Below are 25634 nucleotides of genomic sequence, written 5' to 3' on the forward strand. Positions count from 1 at the left end.
TTGGTAGAGTGCTCGGCATACAGTACGCGCTCAGTAAATGCCAATGATGAGGACGATGATAAACATGAAAAAACCCCCCGCTGCCTTCAAATGGCACACCTCACGTTTATAAAAGCATGAACATTTAAAAAAGAGAAGCATGGGAGAATGCAGAAAAAGCTGAATGGGGGCAAAATGGGGGCAAAGGGGTTAAAAACAGGCCAAGGGAAAAAAGCCAACCACTGGAGTCCTGGATCCCGCTCCGATGGTTCCCTCTACCTCAGGATTCACCCTCCTCCTGAGTGCATGCAGAGGTTATGGTTGGAGAGAGGAAATTCAGAGTTGGTGAGGGTAGAGATAATACAGTGGTTACAGATGATGAGATCAAGTGTGTGCCCAAGTTGGTGAGTGGGCGAGGTGGGGAAGAGCAGGTCAGTGGAGTTGAGGAGTGATAGAAGGTAGTCAGCAGAAGGGTCATCAGGAACACCTACGTGGACAGTGAAGTCCCCAAGGATCAATTTGGGCATGGAGAAAGGGAGAAGAAATGTGATAAGGGGATCAAAATGGTTAAAGGAGTTGCAGGTGGGACCTGGGGGTCGGTAGATGGCGGTGACTATAATTTGCGGAGCACTCATAATAATGTTAATAATGTTGGTATTTGTTAAGCGCTTACTATGTGCCAAGCACTGTTCTAAGAGCTGGGGTAGGCACAGGGGAATCAGGATGTCCCACGTGGGGCTCACAGTCTTAAACCCCATTTTACAGATGAGGTAACTGAGGCCCAGAGAAGTGAAGTGACTTGCCCACAGTCACACAGTTGACAAGTGGCAGAGCCAGGATTCGAACTCATGACCTCTGACTCCAAAGCCCGTGCTCTTTCCACTGAGCCACACTCATCATAATCTGAGCACTGTCCCTTCGAGGCCAGCAAGATAAGGCCACAGGTCTCCCCTTCCGCCATCCCAGCCAGGACCCCCTCAACAGCTCTGGTAGTTCTCGGAGTTGTAAAGCAGAAGAGAGCTGGCCTTGGTAGGATGTGAGTTTTGAAAAAAAAAATGTTTAAAGCAGTACCAGTCTCTGGTGGAGGAGGGAGGCTGTGTCTCTGTGTGTGTGGGGGGGGGGGGGTGGACAATAGACCCCGGATGAGGTGTGGCCCAGGGAACATTTTAAAAGCCGCAGCGGTAGGGGGAGGGAAAGGTAAAGAGGGGTGGGGAGGTGAGAGAGGACAGGGATTAAAGCAACATGACAGTTCCCGGGGAAGGCAAAGCCAGCCCAGCTGCTGACCTTCTTCTAAGACTACCTGGAACGAAGACATCACAGGTCAATCTAGAAAACTGCACCTGAACTCTTTCTGAGGAAGTTACACTTAGGTGACCTTATTTTCTTGGGAGGTTTCATCCCGATAAAAATGATAAACTTGCTCAGGGAAATGTCACCTTCAAAATCTGAGTTAAAATCCTTTAGATGAGGTGCAGGAGTCAAAGAACTGAATCCCATTACAAGCCAAGGAAAATTAAAGTCACAAAAATGAGACATATTATAATCTCTCTAACTCTGAATGCTCAATCCCTGCCTCTAACTGTATCTAGGGAAGAGCCTTTATCTTCAAATGCATTGTGTTCACAGCTTATTTTGTGTCTACAACTCATAAATCGACTTCTGCTCATTTCTATCTGAACTTTAATCTGGATTTTTAAGAAGCCTGAGCAGCCGGAAATGTCGTGGGATTTCGTATTAAGTAGTCTGCTCCCATTGTCAACCATGGATATTTGGCAAAACTTTTGCCTTCCCTCAGTTGCCTAGAGATAATGGAATAGTTGTGAAACCAATATTTGCCGTATGGGCTTTGACACACTGATTTGTATATATTTTGTTACTAAGTGTCTGCCTCACTAACACCAGATAATTTTGGGGCATGTTTTGCAAAAGATGTTGGAAGCCAGCCATTTGGAAAACTTTCTTCTGTTCAGAATGCTGTCTCGGCTCCTGAGAAAAGAGGTGGTTTTTTTTTTTTAAAAAAAAGCTTGTAAATAATATTTGTTAAGCACTTACCAGGCACTGTACTAAACACTGGGGTAGTTAGAAGGTGATTGGGTTAGACACGGGCCCTGTCCCAGATAGGGCTCACAAGCTTAATCCTCACTTTACAGATGGGGTAACTGAGGCACAGAGAAGTTAAGTGACTTCCCCAAGATCCCACAGCAGAAAAGTGGTGAGGCTGGGATTAGATCTCAGGTCCTCTGACCCCCCAGCCCCCTACTCTTTCCACTAGGCCAAAATGCTTCTTGATCAATTAATAGATATATAGCCTATATAATGTGGTATATTTCATGGGAGGGAAAGGAGCAATGAAGTGGCGAAACACACACCGCTTGGTTCATTTGGTCAAGCTTCTACCATTGCCGTTGATTGTGGTTGACGGTATTTGTTAAGCACTTACTACATGCCAGGTACTGTTCTAAATGCTGGGGTAGATACAAGCTAATCAGGTTGGACACAGTCCGTGTCCTACATGGAGCTCACGGTCTTCATCCCCATTTTACAGATGAGGGAACTGAGGCACAGAGAAGTGAAAAGACCTGCCCAAGGACACACAGCGGACAGGTGGCGGAGCTGGGATTACAACCCAGGTCCTCTGACTCCCAGGCCCGGGTACTGCCAGCAGGCTCCTCTTAACAGAGAAGCAGTGAATCTTAGTGGTTAGAACACAGGCTGGGGAGTTAGAAGTACCTAGGTTCTAATTCTGGCTTTGCCGCTTGTCTGCTATATGACCTTGGACTAGTCACTTAACTTCTCTGTGCCTCACTTCTCTCATCTGCAAAACAGGAATTAAGCTCCAGGTGGGACACGGACTGTGTTCAACCTGATTAATTAGTGTCTACCCAGTGCTTAGAATAGTGCCTGGCACACAGTAAGCACTTAACTAGCATCAAAAAAATTAGGAAACCGTTTGGCCTAGTGGAAAGAGCACAGGCCGGGGAGTCAGGGCAGCTGAATTCGTACCCTGGTTTGTCTCTCTTCTGCTGTGGGATCTTGGACGAGTCACTTAACTTCTCTGTACTTCTGTTTTATCATCTGTCGAATGGGGGGCCTTAATACCAGTTCTCACTTTCCCTCAGACTCTGAGCCCCGTATGGAAACGGGGCTGCGTCCAACCCGAAGATGACCTTTATCGATCCCAACACTTGGAGCACGGCATGTGCTTAACTACCACCGTTATTGCTGATATTCATTTAATAACCACACAATTACGTGGGCGTGGGGGGAGAAAACTATTCTGAAATGGAAGCCAGACCCTCTGCTGTTTCTCTGGGGTTTGTCTCAACAAGCTAATAAACTCCTTAATTAAATCCCCAGGCTTTATTATCACGATTGTCGTTACACGTAGGCGCTTCCTCGGTGCCGGGCCCCGGGGTGGACAGCGGCACGGCCTAGTGGCAAGAACGCGGACTTGGGAGTCCGAGGTCATGGGTTCTAATCCCAGACCCGCCACCTGCCTGCTGTGTGATCTCGGGCAAGTCACTTCGCTGGGCCTCGGTTACCTTATCTGTTAAATGGGAATTGAGATCTGCGAGCTCCACGTGGGGCAACATCACAGCCTTGTATCTACTCCGGTGCTCGGCACGTAGTCAGCGCTCGACAACCACCATCATCATCATCACTATTATTACCGTCACCCGGTGGCACATGGTTTAATAATAATAATAATAATGTTGGTATTTGTTAAGTGCTTACTACGTGCACAGCACTGTTGTAGATACAGGGGAATGAGGTTGTCCCACGTGAGGCTCACAGTCTTCATCCCCATTTTCCAGACGAGGGAACTGAGGCCCAGAGAAGTGAAGTGACTTGCCCACAGTCACACAGCTGACAAGGGGCAGAGTTGGAATTCGAACCCATGACCTCTGACTCCCAAGACCGGGATCTTTCCATTGAGCCACGAGTGGAGTAGTTTTACCTCCCCCCCCCCCCATTTTTCAGATGAGATAACTGAGATCCCGGGTAGTTAAGTGACTTGTCGAAGGTCCCGGGGCCGACGAGGGGGAGAGGCTGGATTTGCACCCGGGTCCTCCGCCTCCCGGGCCGGGCCTCTCTCCACTAAGCAAAAGTTTTCCCGGTAAATTTCCACTTTCCCTCTGCGGCGGGGGCGGGTTGGGCCCGTTTTCGGCCGCAGCCCCCAAGACGACAGAGCGGTAACGGGGCGGGGCTGGAGGGGCGGGGGGCCCCGGGGGAGGGCCCGGGGGTCGGCCGGACGGGGACGTTATAACCGAGTTACGGGACCCGGTGCGACCGCTGCTGCGTCACCACGGGCGGACAAGAGGACCGGCCGAGCGGGCCGCCCCACGGCCCCGCGCTCCCCAAGCCCCGCCGGGGCGAGCGGGAGGGCGGGGTTTTCTGGCGGTTGGGGGGGTCGGGCCGGGTCGGGCAGCCAACAGTCGGGCCCTCCCTCCCTCCCTCCCTCCCTTCCTTCCTCTCTCTCTCTCTCTCTCTCTCTCTCTCTCTCTCTCCGTCCCGCCGGCCCCCCGCTCCCCCGCTCCCCCGCGGCCCGCACTCACCTCGCCGCCCCGCCGGGAGAGCCGCTGGCGGGGGGACGGGGACGGTCCCGCTCCCGCCGCCGGTCCCGCTCCCGCTCGTGGCTCAGCCGCCGCCCCCGCAGTTTAACAGCCGCACGGCCCGCCGCCCGCCGCCCGCCGCTCACGGGAGGGAAGCCCGCCGGCCGCGGGGAGGGGGCGGGGCCGCGGCCGGGGTGGGGCGGGGGCGGGGCGCCGGGCCGTCCAATAGCCGTCCGGGAGGGGCAGGGACATGCAGATGAGGGGGCGGGCGGCGCGGGGCCGCCCAATAGCCGTCCGGGAGGGCAGGGACATGCAGATGAGGGGCGGGCGGGCGGGCGGGCGGGCGGCCGGCGCTCCCCTCGGGCTGGCTCGCGGACCGCAGCGGAGCGGACCGTGCTTCTCCCGCGGAGCCCAACTCCTCCGGGCCTCCATTCCTCATTCATTCATTCATTCATTCATTCATTCATTCATTCATTCATTCATTCATTCATTCATTCATTCGCATTTCTTGAGCGATTACTATGTGCACAGCACTGGACTTAACCTCTTGGAATGTACAACTGGGCACCAGATAGAGACCATAATAATAATGTTGGTATTTGTTAAGCGCTTACTCTGTGCAGAGCACTGTTCTAAGCGCTGGGGGAGATACAGGGGAATCAGGGTGCCCACGTGAGGCTCACAGTTAATCCCCATTTGACAGATGAGGTCACTGAGGCACAGAGAAGTCAAGTGACTCGCCCACAGTCACCCAGATGACAAGTGGCAGCGCCGGGACTCGAACACATGATCTTTGACTCCCCAGCCCGGGCTCTTTCCACTGAGCCACGCTGCTGCCCAACAACGGACTCACAGTCTAGAAGGGGGAGACGGACAACAGAACAAAACAAGTAGTTGGCCCCCGGCCCGCCCCCTACCCCTGCCTAACACACTGCTTGGCACATAGTAATATGCACTACTACTGCTACTACTATTATCATTTTTATTACGATGTCATTCCGGACTCCCGAGATTCGTCTCCCTCCGGGCCCAGGGAACCGGCCTCGTCAGGTGGCCCACCGCCCGGGACACCCAAAGTCGGTGACTGTCTTCATTTGGAGTTTGACGGCCTCCCCCTGCTTGGTATACATGCTATATTCTTTTGGGCATCTGGGTCTCATCTTCTTGGATCCCTAGTCCCAAAGCCTTCTGAGATAGCACAGCGCTTGGCGCACTGTAAGCACTTAACAAATACCATCGTTATTATTACTGAAGTAAGAACTTAGCTCTCCAAGGTAAACTGTATTTTTTAAAATGATATTTAAGTGATTATTAGATGCCAGGCACTATATTAAGCGCTGGGATAGATAATGATGATGGTATTTGTTAAGTGCTTACTATGGGCCGAGCACTGTTCTAAGCCCTGGGGTAGATACAAGCTAATCAGGTTGTCCCAAGTGGGGGCTCACAGTCGTCATCCCCATTTTACAGATGAGGGAAATGAGGCCCAGAGAAGTTAAGTGACTTGTCCAAAGTCACACAGCTGACAAGTGGCAGAGTCGGGATTCGAACCCATGACTTCCGACTCCCAAGCCCGTGCTCTTTCCACTAAGCCACGCTGCTTCGATGCAAGTTTATCACGTTGAACACAGTCCCCATCCCTCATGGGGCTCACAGTCTTAATCCCCGTTCTACAGATGAGGGAGCTGAGGCTTAGAGCAATGAAGTGACTAGCCCAAGGTCACCCACAGCAGGCAAATGGCGGCTTGGGGATTAGAACCCAGGTCCTACTGATACCCAGGTCCGTGCTCTACCCATTAGGCCGTGCTTGTGAAAGCAGACTTTCCTCTTCTAACTGACCCTGAAGACCCCTTTCCAAAGCACAGGTCACGAGTAACGATATTGCAAATCTTGAAAAAGACAAGCAGGGTACATGGCACTACCACTTGGTGCCCATGTAAATGCAAAACCAGATACCAAGTTCCTCAAGAACAAATTTCTCACATGCTTCACAGTGGAGATCAAGCCCCAGATCAACCTAATCTGAATTAGTCACCAGAGAGTCAAGTAGAGGGGGCATGGGCTGAGGCTAAATTCATGTTCTCTTGGAGATGTGCCTTCAATAAGATGGGGAGAATAATTTAGAGGGAGAGATCATTCAATTACCATTGTACCCAGCAGGATAACCTTCTGACGACTCCTCTGAACATTCTCTCGCCAGACCAAGAATTCTGAGCTGAATTCTTGGTCTGAGCTCTTAGGTAATGAGAACATTGAACAGCTTAGTTTGCACTGGGTTTTGCACAGTGACACCACATTTGGGTTTTAAAAAGTAAAAAAGAAAAGGACTCTTACTTTCTTCATTTTAAAATGCTTTACTCAATAGTTCACCGACATACACAAAGGAAGCGTACCCAGAAACAAGGTCAATTATTTACACATAGAAAATGAATGGTTTAGTTTTCAAAATGGGAATGGGAATTCTCAATGTGTGAGTCACTCTTTTGGCAAACGTGAAGCAAACCAGTGTTAAGAAAACAATTTCCAGTGGATGTTCTTCTTCAAATAAGCATATCACTGACATGAGAATCGGCAATCAGACCAGGCCTCCCTAACTAAAGTGAAAAACTGTGGCAAGTGTATGAAAAGTTAAGGCAGCTTTAATTTTCCGCTTTAGTTTGGCTGCAGAGACCTAGTCACGGAGCCTACGACATTTAAAGTGAGCTTACCATGATCGGTGACTTTGATGTCAGTCTAATAAGACCAGCAACTCTTTGGGGAATTAAAGCAAAAATTAAGTATCTCAGAATTTTTAAATAATAAATTTAATCAAAGATTATTTGTAGCACTTCAAAGATAATTAGCACTTCTGGAATCTTAGAATGGATTATCCTTTTTTCTTACTCTTTTACATTCCTACGATTAAGAACCACCTCAACTGAGCTGCCCTGAATCATGTCTTTTCTCTGATGGAGAGATTCCCTATTCAAACCATGGCAGTATCTTTTCCTTTCAGATTGCATCAGATCTAGAGATTTAAATACCCCTTGGTGGTGACCAAATTCCACATGGGCCAACAACACTACTTGTCCCGCACAATCTCTCTGGCAATCAGCTCCTTCATGATTTCGTTGGTTCCTCCATAAATCGGCTGAACACGGGCATCCACATAGGCTCTACATAGACCAGAAGTGGGAGAGAGAGAGAATATGTCAAAGACGTTACTTAGAAACCGAATCATACGTTTCCAAATGAAGCAAGGATAATTATTTCAATTCCACCCTCATCAGCTAGCCAAAAGCAGAAACTTTTTTTTTTTAATGGTATTTGTTATGTGCTTACTACTGGCCAGGCACTGTACTAACCACTAGGAAAGATACAGGCTAATCAGGTTGGACACAGTCCATGTCCCATGTGGGACTCACAGCCTTAATCCCCATTTTACAAATGAGGGAACTGGCACATAGAAGTTACGTAAATTGCTCAAGGTCACACAACAGACAAATGGAGGAGAGGAAGTAGAACCCACGTCCTTCTGACTCCCAGGCCTGTGATTTAACCATTAGGCCATGCTGCTTCTCTCTCTTCTGAAGATCACAGTCCTTGTATTTCCCATGTTTCAAACCTCTCAGAATCTACACAGTTTGTTCCCAATTTTGGTAACCCTCTAGACTGTAAGCTCCTTGAAGGCAGGGAGCTTGCCTACCAACACTGTTACACTACACTCTTCCAAGCACTTCCACAGTGCTGCTCACAGTAAGCTGAATACATATTATCAATCTATCAATCTTAGGAATTTAATGTGCAAAGTCATAAATAAACTGCAAATTTACTAAAGCTGTTGGAGTAAGTTTACTAAAAGCAATACCGAGTTTCAGTACCAAATTGGAAATGCCAAAAAAAAAAAAGCAGTCAATTCCCCTCACATTGTACTTCCGGATAAAAGTAGAATTCAATCACTTTTCAGAAGAGAAAAAAGGAAATAAAGATCTACACCCTAATGGGCCCCAGGGGCTAGCAAGCATAGTGCTTTGTGAAACTTTCAAGCTAAGATGAAGCTTATTCTCTAATAAAATGCTGGGTTTAATGTGAATTTCTCTGAACACACAGGAGAAAACAGGACTTATATCCCTAATGATTCTTTAAAGGCAATATTACAGTGTTCTTGCATATGGAGATAATGCTGCAAAGTTGGGGGAGCAGCAGGGCTTAGTGGAAAGAGCATGGGCCTGGGAGTTAGAGGACGTGGGTTCTAATCCTGGCTCTGCTACTCGCCTTCTGTGTGACCATGGGCAAGTCATTGAAGTTCCCTGTGCCTCAGTTACCTCCGTAAAATGGTGATTAGGATTGTGAGTTTCATGAGAGACATAGACGGTGCCCAACCTTTTATCTACCCCAGCACTTAGTACTGTGCCTGGCACTGAGTAAGTACTTAACAAATTCCATTTAAAAAAAAAAAGTTTACTTTGGTTGTTTGAAATATTAATGCACTTTACATGGAACATGGTACTTCATTTAACATTCTTTCCTAGGAACTAGTTCATTCATTCATTCATTCAATCATATTTATTGAGCGCTTAATGTGTGCAGAGTACTCTACTAAGCACTTGGAAAGTAGAATTTGGCAACAGATAGAGACAATCCCTACATAACAACGGGCTCACAGTCTAGAAGGGGGAGACAGACAACAAAACAAAACAGACAGGCAGTTTGGAACACTAGCCAAGGTATAGAACCACCATGAGAAAGCAGCAGGAGCTATTGGACGGAGCAAGGGGTCTGGGAGTCAGAGGACCTGAGTTCTAATCCTCAAAAATCCTTAAAGGTTCCCCTCCTCAAAAATCTGCAGTGATTCCTATCCACCTCAGTATCAAATGAAAACTCTTCACCATTAGTTTTAAAGCACTCCAAAACCTAGCCCCCTCCTACCTCACCTCGCTTCTCTCCTACAATCCAGCCCGCATACTTCGCTCTGCTGGTGCTAACCTCTCACTGTACCCCCATCTGGGCTTGTCTCGCTACCGACCCCGAGGCCCATGTCCTGCCTCTGGCCTGGAACGCCCTCCCTCCTCAAATCCAAAAGACAATTACTCTCCTCTCCTTCAAAGGCTTATTGAAGGCACATCTCCTCCAAGAGGCCTTCCCAGACTAAGCCCCGCTTTTCCTCATCTCCCACGCCCTTCTGCGTTGCCCTGACTTGCTCCCTTTGCCCTCCCCGCCCCCTCGACACCCAGCCCCACAGCACTTATCTATACATCTGTAATTTTATTTATCTGTACTGATGTCTGTCTCCTCCCACATACTGTGAGCTCGCTGTGGGCATGGAATATCCCAGTTTATTGTTGTACTGTACTTTCCCAAGCACTTAATACAGTGCTCTGCACACAGTAAGTGCTTAATAAATACAATTGAATGAATAAATGTGTGAATAATCCCGGCTCCGCTACTTGTCTATCTGACTTTGGGCAAGTCACTTCACTGGGCCTCAGTGACCTCATCTGTGGAATGGGGTTTAAGACTGTGAGCCCTAAGTGGGAGAACCTGATTATAACAGTGCTTGGCACTTAGTAAGCGCTTAACAAATACCATAATTATTATTATTATTATTTTATGGGACATGGACTGTATTCATCCTTATTAGCTTGTATCTACCCCAGTGCTTACTTCAGTGTCTGGCACAGAGTAAGTGCTTAACAAATACCATTAAAAACAAACAACCCAAAACCCTGATTTCCAGGAGGTTCCAACCTTCATCTCGCTGGGTCCATGAGAAGCAGCGTGGCTCGGTGGAAAGAGCCCGGTCTTGGGAGCCAGAGGTCATGGATTCTAATTCCGGCTCTGCCCCTTGTCAGCTGTGTGACTGTGGGCAAGTCATTTCACTTCTCTGTGCCTCAGCTACCTCATCTGTAAAACGGGGGTTAAAACTGTGAGCCCCAGGTGGGACAACCTGATCACCTGTATCTACCCAGTGCTTAGAACAGTGCTGTGCACATAGTAAGCACTTAACAAATACCAACATTATTATTATTATTAGTCAGTCAGCCAGTGGTATTTATGCTGGGGGCTAATCATATTGGACACAGTCCCTGTCCCACCTTGGGCCTACAGTCTCAAACCTCATTTTACAGATGAGGTAACTGAGGCACAGTGAAGTGACTTACCCATGGTCACACAGCAGATAAGTGGCAGAGCTGGGATTAGAACTCATGATCTTCTCACTCCTAGGTCTGTGCTCTAGCCACTACGCCATGCTGCTTCTCGAATAATTATAGTATTTGTTAAGCAGCGTGGCTTATATTATATTATAATTATATATATTATAATATATATTATAGTTATAGTTATATATTATATTATAACAAATTATAGTATTTGTTAGAGAAGCAGCGTGGCTCAGTGGAAAGAGCATGGGCTTTGGAGTCAGAGGTCATGAGTTCAAACCTCGGCTCGGCCATTTGTCAGCTGTGTGACTTTGGGCAAGTCACTTAACTTCTCGGTGCCTCAGTTACCTCATCTGTAAAATGGGGATTAAGACTGTGAGCCCCACGTGGGACAACCTGATTCCCCTGTGTCTACCCCAGCGCTTAGAACAGTGCTCGGCACATAGTAAGCGCTTAACAAATACCAACATTATTATTATTATTAAGCACTTACTATATGCCAGGCACTGTACTAAGCGCTGGAGTGGATACAAGCAAATCGGTTTGGACACAGAATCTGTCCCAGAAGGGCTCACAGTCTCAATCCCCATTTTATCAATGAGGTAGTCAGTTACAATCACTCATCATATCCCAACTGGATTACTGCATCATCATCCTTTCTGATCTCCCAACCTCCTTTCTCTCCTCATTTCAGTCTATACACTTCACTCTGCTGCCCGGAATATCTTTCTACAGAAACGTTCTGGGCATGTCACCCCCCTCCTCAAAAATCTCCCATGGTTGCCTATCAACCTTCAAATCAAGCAAAAATTCCTCACTTTTGGCTTCAAAACTCTTGGCCACCTTGCCCCCTCCTACCTCACCTTCATTCTCTCCTAATCCTAGCCCACACACTCCACTCCTCCAGTGCTAACCTCCTCACTGTTCCTCATTCATTCATTCATTCAATAGTATTTATTGAGCGCTTACTATGTGCAGAGCACTGTATTAAGCGCTTGGAATGAACAAGTCGGCAACAGATAGAGACGGTCCCTGCCGTCTGACGGGCTTACAGTCTAATCGGGGGAGACGGACAGACAAGAACAATGGCAATAAATAGAGTCAAGGGGAAGAACATCTCGTAAAAACAATGGCAACTAAATAGAATCAAGGCAATGTACAATTCATTAACAAAATAAATAGGGTAATGGAAATATATACAGTTGAGCAGACGAGTACAGTGCTGTGGGGATGGGAAGGGAGAGGTGGAGGAGCAGAGGGAAAGGGGGAAAAGAGCGTTTAGCTGCAGAGAGATAAAGGGGGGGTGGTAGAGGGAGTAGAGGGAGAAGAGGAGCTCAGTCTGGGAAGGCCTCTTGGAGGAGGTGAGTTTTAAGTAGGGTTTTGAAGAGGGAAAGAGAATCAGTTTGGCGGAGGTGAGGAGGGAGGGCGTTCCAGCACCGTGGGAGGACGTGGCCCAGGGGTCGACGGCGGGATAGGCAAGACCTAGGGACGGTGAGGAGGTGGGCGGCAGAGGAGCGGAGCGTGCGGGGTGGGCGGTAGAAAGAGAGAAGGGAGGAGAGGTAGGAAGGGGCAAGGTGATGGAGAGCCTTGAAGCCTAGAGTGAGGAGTTTTTGTTTGGAGCGGAGGCTGATAGGCAACCACTGGAGTTGTTTAAGAAGGGGAGTGACATGCCCAGATCGTTTCTGCAGGAAGATGAGCCGGGCAGCGGAGTGAAGAATAGACTGGAGCGGGGCGAGAGAGGAGGAAGGGAGGTCAGAGAGAAGGCTCACACAGTAGTCTAGCCGGGATATAACGAGAGCCCGTAGCAGTAAGGTAGCCGTTTGGGTGAAGAGGAAAGGGCGGATCTTGGCGATATTGTAAAGGTGAAACCGTCAGGTCTTGGTAACGTATAGGATGTGTGGGGTAAACGAGAGAGATGAGTCAAGGATGACACCGAGATTGCGGACCCGAGAGACGGGAAGGATGGTCGTGCCGTCCACGGTGATAAAGAAGTCTGGGAGAGGACCGGGTTTGGGAGGGAAGATGAGGAGCTCAGTCTTGCTCATGTTGAGTTTTAGGTGGCGGGCCGACATCCAGGTGGAGACGTCCTGGAGGCAGGAGGAGATGCGAGCCTGAAGGGAGGGGGAGAGGACAGGGGCGGAGATGTAGATCTGCGTGTCATCTGCGTAGAGATGGTAGTCAAAGCCGTGAGAGCGAATGAGTTCACCGAGGGAGTGAGTGTAAATGGAGAACAGAAGAGGGCCAAGAACTGACCGTTGAGGAACTCCAACAGTTAAAGGATGGGAGGGGGAGGAGGTGCCAGCGAAGGAGACCGAGAATGACCGGCCAGAGGGGTAAGAGGAGAACCGGGAGAGGACGGAGTCCGTGAAGCCAAGGTGAGATAAGGTATGGAGGAGGAGGGGACGGTCGACAGTGTCAAAGGCAGCAGAGAGGTCAAGGAGGATTAGAATGGAGTAGGAGCCATTGGATCTGGCAAGAAGGAGCTCATGGGTGACCTTAGAGAGAGCAGTCTCGGTAGAGTGGAGGGGACGGAAGCCAGATTGGAGGGGTTCAAGGAGACCTGTCCTGCCGTAGACCCCTGGCCCATGTCCTACCTCTGGCCTGCAATGCCCTCCCTCCTCAAATCCCCCTTCAAAGCCCTACTGAAAGCTCACCTCCTCCTGGAGACCTTCCCAGACTAAGACCCCCTTTCCTCTGGTCCCACTCCTCTTCCCCTCCCATCGCTCCCTTTGCTCTACATCCCTCTCTGTCCCACAGCACTTGTGTATATAGGTACATATTTATAATTCTATTTATTTTCATTAAAGATGTGCATATATCTATAATTCTATTTATTTATAATGATGCTACTGATGCCTGTTTACTTGTTTTGATGTCTGTCTTCCCCGCTTCTAGAATGTGAGCCCACTGTGGGCAGGGATTGTCTCTGTTGCTGAACTGTACTTCCCAAGTGCTTAGTACAGTGCTCTGCACACAGAAAGCGATGAATAAATAATGACTGAATGAATGAATGAGGTAACTGAGGCTCAGAGAAGCAAAAGCCAAAAGGTTACACAGCACAGAGTTGGCGGAGCTCATTCATTCAACAGTATTTATTGAGCGCTTACTATGTGCAGAGCACTGTACTAAGCACTTGGAAAGAACAAGTCGGCAACAGATAGAAACAGTTCCTGCTGTTTGACGGGCTTACAGTCTAATCAGCTGGGAGCTGGGATTAGAACCCATGCCCTTCTGCCTCCCAACTCTGTGCTCTATCCAATATACCATGCCGCTTCTCTACCCACTAAGCTATGCCAGGAAAAGAACCCAGATCCTTCTAACTTCCAGGTCCATATTCTGCTTCTCAAATTTCCTTTCTTTCCTCCACTGGTGTGCCAGGAACCAGTAGGCCAGAGGGAGAAATGCAGCCCCCTCTGCTGGAATGAGGTAGGCAGAAAACATGGTGGCAGTCGAGATTTCCAGACATTTAATAATAATAATAATAATAATAATGTTAGTATTTGTTAAGCGCTTACTATGTGCCAAGCACTGTTCTAAGCGCTGGGGTAGACACAGGGGAATCAGGTTGTCCCACGTGGGGCTCACAGTCTTAATCCCCATTTTACAGATGAGGTAACTGAGGCACCGAGAAGTTAAGTGACTTGCCCAAAGTCACACAGCTTTAGGATATTGGGAAGTTTGGAAGCCTGCAACAGATGCGCCAGAGTGGTGAGGAGCCTGAAAATCCATCCCTTAATATACCACACCTCTGACTCTGTTCATTAATGTGCTAGTTTCCCTATTTGTCTTGCTGCTTTTATCATTTCAATTTTTCCCCATGTCTGTCACTAACCCTCTCCCTCTCACCCCCTGTACTTATCCTGACCATGTGGGGTCAGGGATATGCCTGAATGAGCCTCTCTGTACTACATCCTGGTGCTCTGCACACAGCAGTGATCCAGCTAAGATCTCTGAGCCAGAGGTGATTCTATTTAGCCAACTTTTCCTTCAATTCTAGGTCTAGACCAAGGCAGAGTACACTGGTTCCATTTCGGGTTCTAGTCCTTTCACCAGTTAGTAGAGGGACCCATGCATCTCCTCCTTACTACTATTATCATCACCATCAATTTAAGCCTTAGACCCTAGCAAGCTGTGGGCTGCCAGTGGCCATTAACTGAATGGGTTCACTCATTCATTCAATCGTATTTATTGAGTGCTTACTGTGTGCGGAGCACTGTACTAATATAACAATAAACAGATACATTCCCTGCCCACGAGTTTACAGTTTACATTAATATAAATAAATTACAGATATATATATAAGTGCTGTGGGGCTGGGAGGGGGGATGAAAAAAGGGAGCAAGTCAGGGTGATGCAGGAGGGAGATGGGAGAAGAGGAAAGGAGGGCTTAGTCAGCGCAGGCTTCTTGGAGGAGGTGTGCCTTCAATAAGGCTCTGAAGCAGGGGAGAGTATTTGTCAGATTTGAGAAGGGAGGACGTTCCAGGCCAGAGGCAGGACGTGGGTGAGAGATCAGTGGCTAGATGGATGAGATCGAGGTACAGTGAGAAGGTTGACATTAGAAGAGCAAAGTTTGTGGGCTGGGTTGTGGCAGGAGAGTAGCGAGATGAGGTAGGAGGGGGCAAGGTGATTGAGTGCTTTAAAGCCAATGGGGAGGAGTTTTTCTTGGATGCAGAGGTGGATGGGCAACCACTGGGATTTTTTCTGAGGAGTGCGGAAGCACGTCCTGAACGTTGATCCTGTCAGCAGAGTAAAGTATGGACTGGAGTTGGGGGAGAGAGGCAGGAGGCTGGGAGGTCAGCAAGGATGCTGATACAGTAATCAAGGCGGGACAGGCTAAGTGACTGGAGTAACAGTAACACTCCCCTTCTCCACTTAGAATTCCTGACTGCAGGGACATGGAGGGTTAACAGTGGATGCTCACAGAGCTGAAAACAGTTCAGGTATCTAATATTAAGTTGTGCAAACGTTTCCTGAGTCCACATATTTCATAGAGAACCAAAGAGGGAATGGGGTGGAACACTGGAATTTTTCCTTGTAAAGTCTGAAGGGATCACATCAGAACACCGTTTTTGCAAAATTAAAATTAAGGGCTACAGTTTGGATCCATTTTCACATCAAACCTGCCTTCAAGAATGACTTTTCTTTTGGGAATGGACAAACGATATTGAACATCCCCAAGCACCTACTATAGTGCCTTGCACAAAATAAGTGCTCGAAAAATCCAGATGACTGATTGTCGTGATATAGTCCCCCCTGCGTATTATTTCAATAAAGGTGGTAACAAAAGTAAAAATCATAGTGAATCTGCATCTCATTTTCCTACAAAAACGAAGTATCCTTAAAATTCCCAGGATTATAAAGCACTAGGCTTCCTTGGGCTTTGCCACCACCAATGTTTAATCGCTGTTCTGAACTCTGTTTGCAAATGCTTGGGACAGACATTCCAGGCAAGTTTTTTTTGCTAATTTTTAACTAACTAATTTTTAACTAATGATGGAACATTTCTCAGAAAAAAGTCTTACTTCGCAATTGGATATTCCCACATGTATCCCCATCCGCCGTGGAGTTGCACACACTCATAAGCTACACTGTTTTGGAGCTCGGAAGCCCTGAAATAGGTCAAAATAAAAGAGAAAACATGACAATTTATTCTTGCAAGATAATATCAATTAGTAAACAAGTAAGCAAGTAAGCATTCACAATTGTAACTCTATGCCTCAGTTACCTCATCTGTAAAATGGGGATTGAGACTGTGTGCCCCACGTGGGACTTCGTTCAACCTGATTTGCTTGTATCCACCCCAGTGGCTGGCACACAGCAAGCGCTTAACAAATACCACAGTTATTATTATTGTTCTTAGTTGAGAGACTATACAGTAAAACCTAATGAATTCAGAAGCAAAAATTAATCACGTCTGATAATATGGCTTAGTATTTACCCACTGGTAAATGGTGGGTAGTATTTACCCACTTTATAGTCTCTTACTGCTTCCAATGGAAGTGCCACTCGAAAACAGGGATGTTTTACTCAACATGGTTGGGGGTAGAAAGGGTTAATGCCAAAAAGCCGTGGAACGGGCCTTTTAGAGGGGAACCTACTCCACAAGATACTAGCAGGATTCTGCGTTGAAAGATGAGGACGTGGATAGAGCACAGGCCTGAAAGTCAGAAAGTCACGAGTTCTAATCCCCGCTCTGCCACTTGTCTGCAGTGTGACCTCGGGCAAATCACTTCACTTCTCTGTGCCTCAGTTACCTCATCTGTAAAATGGGGATGGAGACTGTGAACCCCGCATGGGACAGGATCTCTGTCCAACCCAATTTGCTTGTATCTACCCCAGAACTTAGAACAGTGCCTGGCACATAGTGAGCACTTAAAGACAACAGTCATTAATTATTATTATTAATAAAAGGGAGCGGTAGACTTAATGGGCCCAATGGGAAATTGACCAGATACCCCACTAGACACTGCCCATCTACTGGCTGTCCCATGCCCTTTCCTTAGCTACCAGACAAGTGGAATCGAAAGGCTGATGATTTTTACTTCGTGAGAAACTGATCCGATCGGTCCCGCCAAGCATGTGACAGGCGAGTGCACACGAAGCCTGTGTAGCAGATGGTGTGGACAGAGCAGGAAGCTACCCCTGAGTGTGGCTCACACAAACCTCAGGAGATAAAACATGAGCCCAAGAGTGGGACAGATGCTCCCCTACAGGCTCTGACCCTCGAGCTGCGCAGCTTGCCGCTTTTGCTGCTGGAATCCGGGCTACTGGGGCTCTCTTGAACTTTGGGTCTTTCGGCAGAGAGGGGCGTTCCACCGAGAGATGTGGCTCTGTGGGAGACCCAGCCAGTGAACTCAGCTTGATTTACCATCACAGGTGTCCCTTGGTGTTGGATCACTGCTCTGTCCCACGCGGGGGGGGGGGGGGGGGGGGGGGGGGGAATGGGAGGAGTCACGTGGTTAAGTGATTAACGGCATTAGCTTACACCGTGGCCCTGGCAACCTCCTTTAACCAGTGTGAGGAGGAGGAGGAAGCCTGTTCAGAGGCTTGGAGCATTTGTGAGGCCTGCTGGAGTCAGTCACCCTCCTGACGGATTTATAGAGTGTGCATTAATGACTATTGCCAAAGATTTATGAGCATCCCGACTACCTGCTGGCATCTCTTCCCTCGCTTCTGCATCTGCAGTACAGAAAGAACAGGTCTACTTTGTATCATTAAAGTAGAAGTCTCATTGCCATTCTGGAAGTGCAGGGTCAATGACTTTCTTCAGCAGCTCCACTTCAGTTTACCAAATCAGCTCTTTTCCCTTTTGTCCGTAAGATGGTAACATCGGAAGAGCTTTAAAATCTTGTCACATTTCCCAAATGCTTAGTACAGTGCTCTACACACAGTAAGTGCTCAATAAATACCACTGATGATAATGATTTCCTTAAAGTGTTAGCGGTTGAGGAAGAGCATTATGGCCCAGTGGAAAGAGCACGGATTTGGCAGTCAGAGGACCTGGGTTCTAATCGCGGCTCCACCACCTGCCTATGTGGCTTTGGACAAATCACTTCATTTTTTTGTACCCGTTTCTTCATCTGTAAGATGGGGATTCAATACCTGTCCTCTCTCCTTCTTAAACTGTGAGCCCCATGAGGGACAGAGACGGGGTCTGACTTGATTATCTAGTATCTACCCCAGCGGTCAGTACAGTGCCGGGGACATAGTAAGGACTTAAATACCACAATTATATCCTACCCTCACCTGTAAGTCTCTGCTGGTGTGTACATTCAGACTTGGGAGTATTGCTAGTCTTCATGACTCTGACTGCAAGGGTGCCTTTCTTCAGTGAATGATGGAGGGAAACCAATGACTGTATAAAATTGCACTGTCTGTCTCCACTCTTCTACATAGTGCAATTCCCATCAGGGGATTTAAAGTGTTATCCCTCACAAGGGACACAACTGAGCACAATTTGGCACATTTCCATCCTAAACAAATGATCAACAGTTACATAAAACTCAGGGTAGAGAAGACCTTTTAGACAGAGATAACTTGGGATTAATTGGAATACTGCCTACATTTATGTTGTCTCTACACTGATAAATCGAATGGAAAGTTCAAGCAATTATCCAGATACTTTGGACAAAAAAAGCTGAACTAAGAAAAAAGATGTTTAGTTGGCCCAAACTCTAATAATAATAATAATAATAATGTTGGTATTTGTTAAGCGCTTACTATGTGCCGAGCATTGTTCTAAGCGCTGGGGTAGACATAGGGGAATCAGGTTGTCCCACGTGGGGCTCACAGTCTTAATCCCCATTTTACAGATGAGGGAACTGAGGCACAGAGAAGTTAAGTGACTTGCCCACAGTCACACAGCCGACAAGTGGCAGAGCTGGGATTCGAACTCATGAGCCCTGACTCCAAAGCCCGTGCTCTTTCCACTGAGCCACGCTGCTTTCCTCAGTGCTTAGCCTTCACTCTATTATGCTTGTCTTGAGCCAGAGAGTGTCTAAGCTTAGAAAGAATGTTGAAATCTTTAACCTCTCACTCCAATGACCAGGTCACCATCTTAAATGTATCACTTGTGCCCCCCGCCCACAGTCAAAGACTAGGAATTACTCTTTCAGAAAGTGACAGAAGTTAGAGAACTGTGTCCTACCTGATTATCATCTTGTATTTACCTCAGTACTTAGTAGAGTGCCTGGCATATAGCAAGTCCTACTAATCCCTACTCAGTAATATAGAAAGAGAATGTAATTGATCTAACACGTAAATACATTTATAAATGTTCTTTTTTTTCAAGTATACTCGGCTAAACATTTCTAAAGCAAATTAGGATTTTTCTTCTAGTGCTATGACTATTAAAAATTTTAGTCTGGTTAACAGAACAGGGATATTACTTTTCAGGCTAATATCCCCTTTAAAGCAAGGATGCTGTATTGAAAATGGGGAAATTGATCAGTGAATTAAATGGAAAAACCCTTTCCATTTGAAACCATTTTTCACTCAGGTGAGGCAGAAGAATCATCCTCAGAGAAATCATCCACAACTAGTAAAGTCTTCATTTAAAATTCTATAAATATTTCTGCAATTGGCAAATGCAATGCTGAAACATGTGCAGGACCCCTCAGAGCTATTTCCTTATCTACAAACCAATAACCACTGTTCTGACTGTAACACTTTCCAAAAGGAATGCCAACTTCAAGCACAACTTTTGGTTGATGTTGCCTTTGTAGTTTTAAAAGAATACCTCTAAATTTACCATCTGTCACCTCAAATAGTTGATCTCTAGGTGTTTTGTGTTATTTTTAAACAATGCAATTCGATCTTTTCAACAAAAGCATTACCTTAAGTATTTCTACCTGCCTACCCTTTCTCCTTAGTTGAATCCACATTAATGACTCACGGCAAGAAAACCTCAGGAGCCATTTTCAAACTAAGTGGGATATGGAATGTTTATTTTAGTTTCAACTACCTAAACCATCAGTCCCTGTTATAATGATATAAAAAAATGGTCCCTACTGATGCATTTTAGAATCTAGAGAAGATTTTTAACAACTTCAACGTTGCTCAGTGCCTCAGGTGAAGACTTAACACTGCTGCCTTTCAAAGTCTTCTAAAACATTTCCCATCTGTAAACGGCTTTAACATCACCATCCGGTAATTAATTCAAAACTGTGGACTCCAACGTTTTAATTACTTAAAAAATGAACTAATCAGTACATCAGGCAGTGTGAGTTTCCAGCATTTCCATTTGACAAAACTTGCTAGGCACACCTTATTACTCTCCTGACAAAAGCATTTGTTTCAAGGCTGAAACAATGTGGTCCTTTTGCAAGCCGTTTTACAGTTACTTTTTCAACGGCATTTGTTAAGCGCTTACTGTGTGCCAGTCATCGTACTAAGCACTGGGGCAAATATAAGCTATTCAAGTCGGCCACAATCGCTGATCTATTCAGGGCTCACAGTCTTAATCCCCGTTTTACAGATGAGGTGACTGAAGAACAGAGAAGTGGAGTGACTTGTCCAAGGTGACAGAACAAGAGAAGCAGTAGAGCCGGAATTAGAACCCAGGTCCTTCTCACTCCCAGGCCCCTGCTCTATCCACTAGGGCACACTGCTTCTCTGTTACATAGCACCGATCTGAACTCTGTCCCTTTAAAGATATCCAAGCTCAGAGGAAAGCTGGCACGACTCCATGGCAGCCTAGGCACAGGGTGCCCTTCATTCACCGACTCACACATACCAGTATTTCGCCATGGAAGCGGTGGCAGAGTCCAGCCGTTTTGCGGCATGCAGCTGGAGGCAGCTGTCCACGAAAGCCCTGGTAACGCAGATCCGGGTCTTCAATTCCGCCAGTTTATGCTGCACTGTCTACCGTTAAAGGAGAGAGGAGGAAAAGTGAAATAAACGAGAGGTTTTGAATCATATTGTGTCAAACTTTAAGCATGGGGAGAGATCCTTCACGGCAGAAAGAAGTCAAGTTGCATTTCTTTCCCCAGTCCCATTTTCACAATCCCCCTCGAAACGTGATTTACTTCAGAGGCCAGGAAGCCTACACCCCAAAAAGATACAACACATTCAATTTTCTTGCTCTGCCCATAGGAGGAGCTCAATAAATACCAATGATGAGATGATTCTTTTTTTCCACCCACTGAGATCTGCAGCAGAATGCAGGCTTCTTCCTCAATCCTTGGGCACCACCTGGTGGCCCTTAGGGTTTCTCCTTTTGGAGAACTAAAAGTCTTTTTGGATGGGAAGAAGTGGCATAAAAGGCTTGCTTTCTGCTTTTCCAGATGACCGCGAACAAATAAAGCTGGTGGGATGGTCTGTAGTACCACCATCAAATCACCACTAGAAGTAACTGAGCATAAACGAGTCCTAAAACAAATGACTCCTAAGGAGTGAGATGTTCTTGGATGTCGTCTCACCTCTCCAAACACAGAGGAACCATATAATAAATGATTTCTTCCGATTGATCGATCGTATTTATCAAGCACTAACTGTGTGCAGAACACAGTGCTAAGCGTTCAGAAAAGTACAGTACAAGAATTGGTAGATGTGTTCCTTTCCCATAAGGAGCAGCGGCATGGTCTAGTGTAAAGAGCACGGGCCTGGGAGTCAGAGGACCTGGGTGCTAATCCCAGGTTGTCTACTGTATGACCTTGGATGAGTCACTTAATTTCTCTGTGCCTCAGTTCCCTCATCGGTAAAATGGGGATTAAGACTGTGAACCCCATTTGGGATGTGGACTGTGTCCAACCTCTGTATCTAGTCCAGTGCTTGGGGAAGCAGCGTGGCTCAGTGGAAAGAGCCCGGGCTTTGGAGTCAGAGGTCATGGGTTTGAAGCTCTGCTCTGCCACTTGTCAGCTGTGTGACTGTGGGCAAGTCACTTCACTTCTCTGTGCCTCAGTTACCTCATCTGTAAAATGGGGATTAAGACTGTGAGCCCCACGTGGGACAACCTGATTCCCCTGTGTCTACCCCAGCGCTTAGAACAGTGCTCTGCACATAGTAAGCGCTTAACAAATACCAACATTATTATTATTATTATTAACAATGCCTGGCACATAGTAAGCGCTTAACAAGTATCATTGTTATTAAAAAAAACAAAAACAAAACAAAAAACCAACTTACAGGCTAGAGGGGACAGAGGGACATCTAGTGCTCCCCTTAAATCTTGGAAGGATTCATGCAGCCTCCCAAGATCCTTAGCTTATTCCCTTGCAGTAGCTCTCACAGCATAAAGATTTTTCCTTGTGTTCTGGCATTTCCAGAAATACATCGGAAGAGCACAGTGTGTTCACAATGATCAAGGGACACAGCCATTAGCACCCAACGGATTCATGTGGTGCTCCCCTTTTCATCAATGTTTGGCATTAGTATTAGGATTTGGGGGGACTTTACCAAATGCTTGGGTCCTGCAACTGGTGAGCCCAGTGTTCACTTTCACTAATATTTAGTATAATACTAAGTATAAATAAGGGTAGTGTTGAAGCATTTCTTGTAAGTGAGCAGGCATCAACATAGTTTGTCCTGAAAAGCACCTGAGAACCAGATTTTTAGAGCTGCATGGTAGGAAGAAAGCTGCTGTTTCCCCCACCCCGCCCCCCAAATGAAGCAGTAATGGCAAGAAACTACTGAACTGGGAATTCACTTGGCCAAGATCTTGGAGCTGGGACTGGAAGAGGGGAGGGGAGACCCTTGACCCTCTTCTTCCTTATTTTTTCCTTCTACCTCGGCCCCCAGGCTCCAACTTGGTCCCTGGGTAGAGGGGAAACAAGGAAAGCCCCATGATTCTCCTCCTTCCGGGGAATCGTACAGAAAAGAATCCATCAGTCGTATTTATTGAGTGATTACTATGTGCAGAGCCCTGAACTAAGCGCTTGGAAAGTACAACTCAGCAATAGAGACAATCCCTGCCCACACTGGGCCTACAGTCTAGAAGCGGGGACAGACACCAATCCCAGCTCTGCCACTGTCTGCTATGTAATCTTGGGTACATCATTTTTCTGTGCCTCACTTCCCTCATCTGTAAAATGGGGATTAATATCGAGAGCTCTACATGGGACAGGGACCTCTGTCCAACCCAATTATGTTGAATCTACTCCCGTGCTTTGTAAAGTGCCTGGCACACAGTAAGTGCTGAAACAAATACCATAAAAAAAGTTTATTGCCAATGAACTGCCAGGAATTTGTGCACTTTCTGGTGAAAGAAAAAGTAGAATGGACTCCACTTAACCTTCATTTGGTCTCAGCAATCTCTGAACTCGGTGTCAGAATGTCTACAACCCCTCTGAAGTTTCCATCAACGAGAGGCCCTTGCGGAAGTGAGGGTGGTAAAGGCAGAAATCAAGAACATCGTGGGAGCATACGCAATTAGAATTCAATACTTGAACTCTTCCTCCTGGGGCACTGGATACCTTCTGGCACCTAGGAACATCTCCACTAACATGAGGCTTAACAAAATTGTCTGGGATTTAAATGCAGAAGGTTCTAGTGGCTGCATCTTAGGAAGGGCATAATAGAACTGAAGATGACAAAGAGAGGGCAATCAAGTTAAGGGAATTAAGCCACAATCTTACCTCTTGGCTTTAAGGTATCCAGTCAACTCTCTTTCCTACTTAACCACTCTAGACTGTAAGCTCACTGTGGACAGGGCATGTATCTGTTTACTGTTATACTGTACTCTCCCAAGCACTTAATAGAGTGCTCTGCAAATAGTAAGTGCTCAATAAGTACAGACTGACTGACTTCAAAGCCCTCCTGAAATCCTATTATCTACTTCAAGAGGCCTCTTGGTGATTTTTTACTTTCCACAAGTTATATCCCCACAACTGTTACCTCACCACTTCTGCCCCAACTGAGCACCTGTGAGCTCACAATCTCCCATAGCTTCACTACTTAAAATTTTAATCCGTGTGCATATCCCCCCTATTCTCTTTTGTTCTATTGGTAAATGTCCACCTTAAGACAAACTGGGAAGGACATATGACGAGAATGAGTGACAGCAGGATATTCAAACAACTGCTATATGGAGAGCTCTCTCAAGAGCCTAGTACAGTCTTCTGCATATAGTAAACACTCAATAAATACCACTGATTGAGTTGAAATTGGGAAACAGAAAGAAATGAGGGCCCAGGAAGTGTTTTAAGGACATGACAAAGCAAAGCTACAGACACCGCTTTATACCAGTTGATAACTGCGAGTAACTGGTAGGGAAGACCAGCATGGCATATGCTATCAACAAAGGAATAGCTCTCTTCAAGAGGAAGCTTCACAGGGAATGAGACATGGAGGTAAAAGAGAAAGCAGCACCAGGTGCTGCAAACATTAAACACAACAAGGGACACCTTTGTTTTGTGCACAACTTGGACAGGACTGTGGATTCCCCCATTGGCTTTTTCAGAAACACACATACACACACACACACACACGTGAATTTCACCATCAGTGGTGTCTTCTTCAAATATATATATAAGTAAATTATTTTAGTGTTTGCTATGTAAGCTCCTTGAGGGTAAGGACCATTTCCACTAAGTCTGTTTTACACTCCCAAGCACTTAGGTGTGCGTGTGATAGGCGTTCAATAAATAGCACTGCTTGATTGTTCAGAAAGATCAATCCAAAGCCTGTAGCTCTTTTAAGGTTGAGTACTCAAATGGAGCTCTTAAATTCAGTTGGCCAAGCCTCTGGCTTCTGTGCTGACCGATGACTTTTTTCCTGAGTTGAGCTCAATGGGCCGCACACACAAGAATGCTTAAACGTTAAATATTAACAAGATATTTCAAAATTATGAGTCCCACTCACCTGCAGGTGGGCAACAGTTTTCCCAAAAGCTTTCCTTTGTTTCACATAACTTCTGGTTTCTTCAAACATGAATTCACAGGCTGAAACTGCCAGTTCAGCAATTAAGAGCCTTTCCTGGAAGACAGAAAAGAGAAAATCCCTAAACTTTCACAAATCTCTAATTCTAGAAAATTCTCTCAGCTGCTTTCTATCTCTCTTGGGGGCAGGGAGGGTATTCACAGCATTTGTTAACGCTTTCATGCGCCTCTGAGGATGACAACCTTTTAGATGAGAGCAGTATGCTCTCAAATTCACTAATGAGATGTGACAAGGAAATTTCAGGGGAGGAAAGGAAAGAACTACATGACCAGGGAAGTGAAGGGACTGGTTGCCTACATTTCCATGAGGCCACGGGGACTTGCTGGGAGGAGCTGGACTTCACTGCCAAGGGTGGAAAGTGCCCGGGGAAATCTCTTAGGTTGTCTTTCCTTCAGTTCCCTCATTTTCAAAATGGGGATACAGTGTTCTCTCTCCTATTTAGACTGTGAGCCCCTTATGGGACACGATCTTGTTTCCACCCCTGCGCTTTAGTTCACTGCTATAGAGAAGCAGCGTGGCTCACTGGAAAGAGCACGGGCTTTGGAGTGAGAGGTCATGGGTTCGAACCCCGGCTCTGCCACTTGCC

General features: G+C 46.7%; 2 protein-coding genes across 6 annotated transcripts in view; both read right to left on the reverse strand.

The window, feature by feature from the left end:
* The window catches only part of KANSL1L (KAT8 regulatory NSL complex subunit 1 like), a 75800-nt gene extending 71166 nt beyond the window's left edge, over window positions 1-4634 (reverse strand). For 3 of the 4 annotated variants that reach the window (XM_029069070.2, XM_029069069.2, XM_029069068.2), the window contains exon 1: window positions 4536-4633. The gene's annotated coding sequence lies outside the window, so the exon portion shown is untranslated. Of the gene's footprint in view, window positions 1-4535 lie in introns of all 4 variants that reach the window. The other variant, XM_039912502.1, reaches the window with a different exon arrangement.
* Window positions 4635-6866: 2232 nt separating this feature from the next.
* The window catches only part of ACADL (acyl-CoA dehydrogenase long chain), a 44870-nt gene continuing 26102 nt past the window's right edge, over window positions 6867-25634 (reverse strand). The window contains exons 8-11 of one of the 2 annotated variants that reach the window (XM_029069805.2): window positions 24971-25084; window positions 20907-21034; window positions 16195-16281; window positions 6867-7687 (exon numbers count right to left, since the gene is read on the reverse strand). In XM_029069805.2, coding sequence (XP_028925638.1) covers window positions 7594-7687; window positions 16195-16281; window positions 20907-21034; window positions 24971-25084 — 423 coding nt within the window. In that variant the 3' untranslated portion in view covers window positions 6867-7593. The remainder of the gene's footprint in view (window positions 7688-16194; window positions 16282-20906; window positions 21035-24970; window positions 25085-25634) is intronic. The other variant, XM_029069806.2, reaches the window with a different exon arrangement.

The sequence above is a fragment of the Ornithorhynchus anatinus genome, chromosome 7 (assembly GCF_004115215.2).
Source record: "Ornithorhynchus anatinus isolate Pmale09 chromosome 7, mOrnAna1.pri.v4, whole genome shotgun sequence".
Classification (NCBI taxonomy): domain Eukaryota; kingdom Metazoa; phylum Chordata; class Mammalia; order Monotremata; family Ornithorhynchidae; genus Ornithorhynchus; species Ornithorhynchus anatinus.